The sequence below is a fragment of the Parasteatoda tepidariorum genome, chromosome 5, assembly GCF_982258835.1.
Source record: "Parasteatoda tepidariorum strain Cologne lab strain chromosome 5, Ptep-v5.0, whole genome shotgun sequence".
In the NCBI taxonomy this organism is placed as follows: Eukaryota; Metazoa; Arthropoda; class Arachnida; order Araneae; family Theridiidae; genus Parasteatoda; species Parasteatoda tepidariorum.
The window spans coordinates 48,834,798-48,844,557 of NC_141759.1; the positions used below are offsets into that span (position 1 = coordinate 48,834,798).

A 9,760-nucleotide genomic window follows, 5' to 3' on the forward strand; every position below is an offset into this window, starting at 1 on the left:
GGTGGGTTAAAATTAAAAGAGATTTGATAATGTTCTGCGGGGTGTTTATATAGTAGGTCAATCTGTCTATCAGTAGGTTTATCATGTAAATAGATATTAGAGATGTCGGCTTCTGTTCTGACGATCAGGTCAAGGGGTATAGTTCCTGCAAGAATTTGTAAGGCCGAGGTGGACGTGGTGCTATAAGCCTTGGTTATGTTTAGCAAAGGTAGTCTCTCTATTTTCCTAATCTTGTTAAAAATTTTTACCTTCTCACTATACCAGATCTCAGCTCCATAAATTACGATTTTTTGAGTACACTGTAAGTAAATCAGCTTTCTTATTTTTGGATCTAGGCCCCAATCGGCTCCCGATAGTCTATTTAACTTGTATTGTAGTTTTGAAATTTTTGTGTAGAGTTTCTCAAGATGAGGGAGCCAAGACAATAGGTTGTTTAAGCGAAATCCGAGGTAGTCGATTGTATAGTGTACTCTAATGGTCTGATTATCCAGTTTTACGGTTGGTTTTCTTGTGATCTGCTTTTGCTTTGGGAATACGATTGCCTGTGTCTTGGTAGTACTAAATGTTAATTCATGCTTTTTAGCCCAGTTTTGGTATTTGGTTAGTATATTCGACATGGTGGGCCCGAGGCGATCCACCCCCGTGCCCACCACCGTGACCATAAAATCGTCAGCATATGCGATGGTTGATTCTCCCTCACTGTACGACTGTGTCAAAATGTCATTTGCGATTAGGAGCCAGAGAATCGGTCCAAGGCTAGAGCCCTGTGGTACACCTTTATTTATGTGTTTTCGCAGTGTCAGAGATTTTGATTGATGTATTATAGCTCTATCTGTTAGGAAACTCTGAATAAGACAGGTAAGTGTCCATGACGTGTTGATATTAACCAGTTGCTCCATAATTCTGTGTTTCCTCACGCTGTCGAAAGCGCCTTTGATATCCAGTGAAACTCCTAGAGTATGCTGTCCCTTGTTTTTTGCTGTTTCTATGATGTTAAGTAGTGACCTCATGGCCGTTGCAGTAGATCCTCCTGTTCTGAAGCCGTGCTGATTTGTGTGGAGATAATTATTATCCTCCAGATAGAAAAGGAGCCTGTTTGTGATCAGCTTGTCTAACAGCTTTCCCCAAGTTGGTAGAAGGGAAATTGGTCTATAGCCATCCGGCCGATGGAGGTCCTTACCAGTCTTGGGTATAAGTATAACCTTTGCGGTTTTCCAGGGCTGTGGAAAGTAGTTAAGTTCGAGACATTTGTTCATAACGTGTTGTATCCAATAGGGGTGTATACTCCAGATTGCTTTGAGGACTTCAGTTGGTATTCCGTCAGGTCCTGGTGACTTATTGTTTCTCAATTGTTTAATTGTATATTCGATTTCTGTATTGGTGAACGGTTGTTCTATATTGTTGTTGGTGATCTCAGGCATTTGTTGTTCTATTTCTTTCGAGAAATGATAGTCGAGAATATGTTCAATAGTGTCTCTGAAGTTTTCAGTGTAGGTATCGTCTGGTTTCAGTTGTGACTTTAGGGCAGTTTCGCCCAAGAATCCACCCCTGGCAATGTGGTATTCCGAGCCGAAGCATTCCTTAGTGGTTATTCCGGTCAAGTGAGCTCTCAGGGCTTCCGTCTTGTGTCTTCTGATGTTTTTGATATAAAGGGATTTTTCTTTTTTGTATTTAATTTTCTTGATGTTACGTGTTATCTGATTAGAATCAGACTGAAATTGCCTTCTTGTGGCCCTTACCCGTTTTCTCTGGATAGCAAGGTCTAACGACCACCATTTCGGGCTTTTGGGAAATGATTTACATCGTTTTTTCCTCGAGGCTTTGCAAGCATTTTTGATCCCGATTGTTGCATTTTCGATATATTTATCTATATGTTCTCTAGTTTTTATTGTCTCCACCTCCTCCTGTATACCTTGTGTGAGTTTTAGTATGTTTGCTGACAGTGCGAATAGATCCAAGTCCTGGTAGTTGATCTTGTCCGCTAGATAAACAGTCTGTTGTTCCTCTGTTATTTCCATCTCTATTAGTCTGTGGTCGCTCAGTGTTTCGTGGTCGATGACCCTCCAATTCTGTATCTCAAGATGTTTGCTAGTATGGAGCGTGAGATCAATCCAGCTATCACCAAGGACAGAGTGGTAAGTTGAAAGTGAACTAGGGTCATTGGCCACCTCAAGGTCCATGAGCAAAATGAATTCCATCATCTCCCTTCCCCTACAGTCGTCCATTGAGTTGCCCCAAAAAATGTTTTTGGCATTGAAGTCTCCATTAATGATAAAGTCCTTTTCGGGGTGATTAATAATGAGGGTCTGAAGAGAGTTGAGGATTGGTGTGAGTATTGCGGAGGGAGGAACATATACTGAGACGAAAAGGACCGACCGCTCTGCCCGTGCCAGCTCGACAACGACTAGGTCTCTGTCGATCATGATGGGAAAAAGGTCAATCTGTCCCCTGCGATGGATAACTGCGCTTCTAGGTTGTAAGTCCCCTGCTATAATGCCGATATCCGACTGAAAACCAGCAATGTGATTTTCGGAGTTGTAATAGGGCTCGTTCAACGAACCGGAGAGCATAAGGAACGTCACGCTCCCTAGTAAAAATGGCTTTTGCTCCATCCCTAAGTTGAAGTGATACTTGAAAATGAGGGACGCAACCAACTCGTTCTTCAAAGAGGGGTGAAAATTTTTCCAAAAGTGAATTGAGAGGGTTGATTTGATACACTGGTGATTTATGAATTGAAGTGTTTGATATATTAGCATCTATTTGTAAAAGTTCGATTTCTAAGGCTCGAATCCATTGACGGCCTAGAATAGCTGCACATCCAGCTGGAACAATATGAAGTTCACCTGTAATGTTTTTGTTTTGAAATGCAACATTTACATGCACTTTCCCCTTGGGCTGAATGATATCTCCAGAATAAGTACGAAAAGCAATGTTTGATTTTTCCAAGGGCACATTTAAATTTAAACGTTCAAAATCAGTTTCTGAAAGTAGGGAAAACTTTGCTCCAGAATCTACTTCGAAATGTTGTAGCTTCCCATTGAGGTATACAGAGACGATATATTTGTCAGAGTCATGGCAAACTTCAAATAAATCTATAACTTTATAGCATGGTGAAGAGCTGTGAATAGAGTTGACACCAAATGTAATATTTTGATCATGTACTTCAGTTGAAACAGCATGAAGAGAAGGTCTGGGACTGGAATTCATTGACTTTCGTGGCATCTTAATTAAAGTTGAAATGCAGACTTTACTAACATGACCTATTTTTTTGCATGAATCACATTTTAGTTTAGTTTTATTAATTCGACAATCTTTGACTTGGTGATTATTTCTGCCACATCTGATGCATAGATTTTCAATACCAAGGGCTCTATAATCTGGTTTCTGGCGTTGAGAACTAGATCGTGAACTGGAACGATTTCTATGACGTGCTGAGAAATTTGAAACTTTATTATTGTCACTTAAAGCGTAAGAAGTAGAGCGTGGAGAACCTTTTTGAGTGAGTTCTTTACTTTCGATTTTGGACGCCTCCAGAGCAATCGCTTTTGATAAGACATCATCGAAAGTTATTAAATCTGATTGTAGCACCTGTTCGCGCAACCAGTCATCACGCAATCCTCGAATGAACTGAGCCCGGAGAAAAACATCTGCAATTGTTACTGATTTATCACAGTCACATTTCACAGAAAATTCGCATTCAACTATATCACGTTGCAAAGCAGCTACAAATTCTGAAATTGATTCATGTTCTTTTTGATATATATTTAAAAAATAATGTTGAGAAACAACTACATTTTTTCTAGGAATTAGCATTTGCTTGAAAGCTTTCACAAGATTATCATGTGATAATTGTTTGACTGGTTTCTCTGGTCCAAGAAAAGCTGCCAAATTATTATAGTGTGATGAACCAATAGATACACATAGAAGTTGAGCAATTTTATCTTTATCAATAACACCCTTCACAGAACAATAATTTTCAAATCGTTCTAAATAGCATGAAAATTTTTCACGTTTTGAATCATAATTTTCAAAAGGATGCACATTAACAAGATTTACTGATGAATCAATAGACTGTTCTTTTGAAAAATGTTTTTCGATTTGTGCTATCATTGCTTGTTGTTGCTGATTAAATGCAGCAATAAATGTTTGGAATTGTTCAGCATTCATTATTTATATATTGAAAGTTTGAAAAAAATAGTTGAAAATTTAAATTAATTACAGTACCTGAATTCAATTACTTGAAACATTTCCGTTTTGAAATTTCATCCATTTTGAAGTTTCGTTTTTGAACGATCTTGAAATTCTATTGATTATTTCTTCTTATTTTTCTCCTCGTCGCCAAAACTGTTGTGACCGTTTATTATAAGGCATGGTATATGTATTTAGGATGATTGACAATGATAGCACTCATATTGATAACTTATAACATAACAATAACTTTATTCACAATACGTACACAGAACACATCAACAATAGAACATACTGGAAACCGAAACTGAAACATACAATGTAAACACAGTTGCAGTTACATCACAACCGCGATACTAGCGCCACTGGAATTACATGGAAGATCCCAACAATAATAAATATTTTAAAGTGGTAATTTATCAATTGTGATTACTGATTTAATAAATTCAATTTAGTAGATTTTTATCTACCACTATTTCTAAATAATTCATAGGATTATATAATTCATCACTTTATTAGCATATTAGTTACGGTAGGGAGTTGCAAATGGATGTTGTAGCGTCCTGAAATTATGATAAAGGTCAACTTGATTGATGCGAATCCGGTCACCTCGCTAGCGAGTTTCAGAGTTGATTCAGATCCTTGACGATTCCGGTCAGCCCATTTGATGTTCCTGACGAGGAAAAAATTTTGATGTTTAGAGTTATTGATGTTTAATCCTTTTGGTGAGTAGTTCTTAATAATTCTCTCGAAATTATGTCTGGACGTGGCAAAGTTTGAAGATCGTAGTTTAAAGTAAAGTGCAAAAACTAAGTTTATTCAATTCAATTTTTAAAGTACTGCAAAATGAGTCTTCGACGTTGCGGACGTGGTGGAAAGACAAGCACGCCTACCGGGCGTCAAAACCTCAGTGACTCTACGACGGATGAGGAATCCACAGAATTCGACAACAAAATCAAATCACGCAATATGGCTACATATCAAAATCATCCACGTGGCGGAAAATGGCAAACCGAAAAGACTTCACGAGAACCAACGGTCAATGTGGAAAGCATGAGTCCAGGTGAACGAAAGTTATATGAAGAATGGATGGAAATGATAAGGATGACCAGCGAAGAAATTGAAACAACAGCGAAAGAGCTCCAGGATTGCTCGCAACTCAAAACTCAACTTATGGAAACTCAAGATGCAGGCCAAAATTTAGAACAGAAAAGCGAAATGACAACCGATACAGAAAATGCAGCTAAAAATAATGCAGAGCCTCCTACAAAAAAGCGAAAAAGGAAGAAGAAAAAGCAAAACAAAGCCAAAAATATTGAGGATACACAAATCATGATTACAGAAAGCACCTCTTCTTCACCAATAGATGCCGCCACCTCCTTGCTACTATCTGAAACAATAGTCAACTCTGACATAGCTCCACCCATGGAAGTTCCCATTGAAGAAACAGACACACCCATAACCTCTGCACAAGCACATCCAACCATACATATTAAAGTATTACTCCGTGGACTATCAACAGAATACAAAACAAATGAGATCTCCCATCAACTGGCAAAAACAGGCATTACAACTCATAAAGTCATACAGTTTAAGAGAAATGTGGGCGAGGCCTATAGGCTCCTCCCACTTTTTCTCATAATTCTTAAAAATACAGTGCAAAATCATCAAATTAACTCCATCACCACTATTCAAAGTATTCCAGTCAGAATAGAGAGATTTAGGGGGGGTCGTGGACCAATTCAATGTTTTAATTGTCAAGCATTCCACCACACTCAAAGATCATGCAACGCTGCCTCAAGATGTGTGAAATGCGCTGGCAATCATCGCTCCCATGAATGCAGAAAGGACAGACACACTCCACCAAAATGTTGCAACTGTAGTGAATCCCACACCGCAAACTACACTGGGTGCATAGCCCGTCCCACTAGGAAGGGCTCTCACCCGATTCCCACAACAACAGCCGGTATGGCTCGCAGACTGGTCATAATAATAAAAGAACTGCGAGAACTCATAAAGAATGAAGAGGTACACCAATTACTGCAAAGAATCATTAGAGATAATGCTCCATAATGTCATAGTCATGCCCAATTCCGGACTATTCATTCTGAACTCTTGCATTAGTGTAATATGTAGATTATCAAACTTTTCTTCAATGAAAAAAGTAAAACAGCTCAATTAAATAGCAAACTGTGTCCGATAGATGGCGACACCAATATTAAACAAAACTTCTGTAAATTTATCATATATCATGTTATATTTGTTTTACAACTTAAAATTACACAATTCTAACTTTATTCAATGCTAAATTGTCAATCGCATTTGCATATATTCTAATTTTACTCATAATTTATCACAACTTATGAATGCATGAAATTTGAATTCCATTCAATGCTAAAATATCAATTGTAATTGTTTATACATTAATTTAATTCATATTTTAATCACAACCTATGATTGCATCAAATTTAATACCAATCAATGCTTAAATATCAATTGTGCTTTTTATATTCACGAAAATTTCTGATTATTGCATAAATCATGACTTATATTAAATATCAAATCATGTTTAATTTATCAAGCAAATATGCTTGATCTTCTGTAATGCTACCTAAATGCTGCATAATTCAAAATGTTTTTTAATTCAACTTGTAAATACTTCATGATGAATGGGTTAGGGGCCGCTGCACGGCCCAGGCACCCAATTTTAGTTAAATAAAGAGAAAGAGAAGAGCATATTAGTTACACATCTTAAAAAGCAAACAAAATAGTCAATTGTTTGCAAAATTTAGTTTGTAGTTATTTACCGTTTCTTTTATTATTTTGACCTCTCCGGAGCAGTTGGCATCTCAGTAAATTTGATCGGTTTTACAGAGCATTCAAGCAGGATTGCCCGTGTGGCAAGTGGCATTAGAAGCAACCAACCAACTTCATTATTGAAGCACTGGATGACAACTTCTTCCAAGTTGTTCTCCTCTGATGAACGAAACAAAAATAAATATATAGTTCTTTTTCCCCGTGTTTTTAGTACTACAGCTTTTATCTATTTATAAATAAATACAAGAGGAGGTAAGGTAAGTTATCCTCACCCCTCATTGGTGATCAGAGGACGTGATATAAACGCGCCTACTTCGGTGGATGGTCCACATTAAAAAGTTGACTTGCTATTTGTGACTGCGTCATCGTCCTCCTCGCACTGTTGCTTCTCAGCCTCATTTATACACTACGGTATCCTGCATACACTCGACTACCAATAGGAAACACAGGCGAGACCACACATACAACCGTGAACTTAATACAGCTCTCACGAAAAACGCTCAAATCTGGTGAATTTAATACAGCTTTCTTGGTTTTTCACAAATACAGCAGCTTGTGGTATCCGTTCATCGAATTTTATCCCTGATAAAATTCTGGTGATAGAGTATTATGGCGTAACTACCACTACTATTGTTAAACATCAATTTACTAGTGTATAAAACATGCGTACCTGCTCTGGACACGTCAAAATAATTAAGAAAATGGTAAATTAATTAACAAGTAAATTTTGCTTTGCATTTTGAAAGGTTAAGCATGACAAATTGCTCCGGACAGTAAATATATATTATAAAGTGGTAGTTCATCAACTGTGATTCTTGGTTCAATTTAGTAGATTTTTTTCCACAACTATTTCTAAATAATTCGTAGGGTTACATAATTCACCACTTTATAGTACTTATATCATGCTATAAATTTTAAAAAGCAAGCAAAAATAGTCAAATATGTGCAAAAGCACATAGTTGTTATTCACCGTTTTTTTTAATTGTTTTGGCAGTTGGCATCTCTCTCTTTCTTTCTTTAAACAAAACTGGGTGCCTAGGCCGCGCAGCGGCCTTTACCCTATCAGTTGGCATCTCCGAGAGTGGTGAATTATATAAGACTACGAATCTATATTATATAAAACGCTAATACGTACGTATGTATCAATAAAACCGATGATATTTCTTTTCTCGCGCTGGCAACAGTTTTCATTTTTAATTGATGGGATTCGGCGCGCAAGAGTACGTAGTGAGCATCATATGGCTAATCCATGTTATATAAAACGCTAATACGTTTTAATTGATAGGCTTTGGCGCGCAAGGTATTGAAACATCCATAAATGTGGAACTTAAAGCCAATGTTTGAACAAGGGTACCACAAATTCTGGTTACAAAAACAGATCCCAATTTTATATCCTGCATTATGGGTAATTGTATAGAAATTGTTGTCAGCTTTACAGTCTTCCTAATTGGTAGAACATTGCCTCAGTGCCGTTATGAACCTCCTCATAAAAAAGAAACTGACTAGAAATTAGTGCTCGTGGGGATTTGCAGTTACTACTCACAAGCATTTTGTCGGACATGAATACACTCATACAACCAAGTCATTATTTTTTCAAAAATTTTACTTTAAACAAAAGTTATGATTTTTATGAATATTTCTTCAACAATTTTGTTTTTAAAATTTGTAATTTTTAGACTATGCATTTATGTAGCTTTTTCTCTTGAGGGTCATGTGGAAAGTTTTGACTATAAAAAAGGGTCCATGGATCAAAAAAGTTTGGGAACCACTGATTTACAATAATCTGAGCTGCTGTGACGTCAAAGGAGGTCCGCAAGACTTCCGCTTTCTTTATAGGATTCAGGAGGAATACAGAATCAATGATTTGAACATAAGTTTAATCTATTAATGCGAAGCCACAAGAAAGAGTCTTTGTGTGAAAAACATCAATAAGCAGAAAAAAAATGGTACTACGCATTTGTTTAAAGCAAACGAGTATTTCTTTCAATTACTTTAACTTTATAAAACCCCCTAACTTTAACCTATCACATCATTTGACAAGCATGACACATCATGTATTTATTTGAAATAAATAAAAAGAGGTGGCAAAGTTTTTGAAGAGATACTGCATTGATAACTACGACATCTTATAAACGACAAAGCTTTTAGCATAGCTGCCAACTTGAAAGTCCTAGTTTACCAGAATATTTAAGGGGGTCTACAAATAACAATTTAAGGTAACTTAATTTGTTAATTCTTCTCGTACTTATAATCTCCACAGACAAAATTATATATATATATATATATATATATATATATATATATATATATATATATATATATATATATATATATATATATATATATATATATATATATATATATATATATATATATATATATACAGTATTTCTTTCAATTACTTTAACTTTATAAAACCCCCTAACTTTAACCTATCACATCATTTGACAAGCATGACACATCATGTATTTATTTGAAATAAATAAAAAGAGGTGGCAAATTTTTTGAAGAGATACTGCATTGATAACTACGACATCTTATATACGACAAAGCTTTTAGCATAGCTGCCAACTTGAAAGTCCTAGTTTACCAGAATATTTAAGGGGGTCTACAAATAACAATTTAAGGTAACTTAATTTGTTACCTTAATAACAATTTAAGGTAATATATATATATATAAAGGCAAGGTGCCAGATAAATTGCACCACTAGGACCAGTTTTCCCCCACATACTTACACAAATAATAGATAAGTGA

General features: G+C 36.2%; 1 protein-coding gene across 1 annotated transcript; it reads right to left on the minus strand.

Moving 5' to 3' along the window:
• Window positions 1-2,469: 2,469 nt before the first annotated feature.
• On the minus strand, window positions 2,470-4,167 carry LOC147809324 (uncharacterized). Its single transcript, XM_087162768.1, has one exon. The coding sequence runs from the start codon at window positions 4,165-4,167 to the stop codon at window positions 2,470-2,472; it is 1,698 nt and encodes a 565-aa protein (XP_087018894.1).
• Window positions 4,168-9,760: the final 5,593 nt, after the last annotated feature.

Bases quoted from the DNA above. Each gene is read 5' to 3' on its own strand.
- LOC147809324 (XM_087162768.1), bottom strand. From the start codon at position 4,167: ATGAATGCTGAACAATTCCAAACATTTATTGCTGCATTTAATCAGCAA.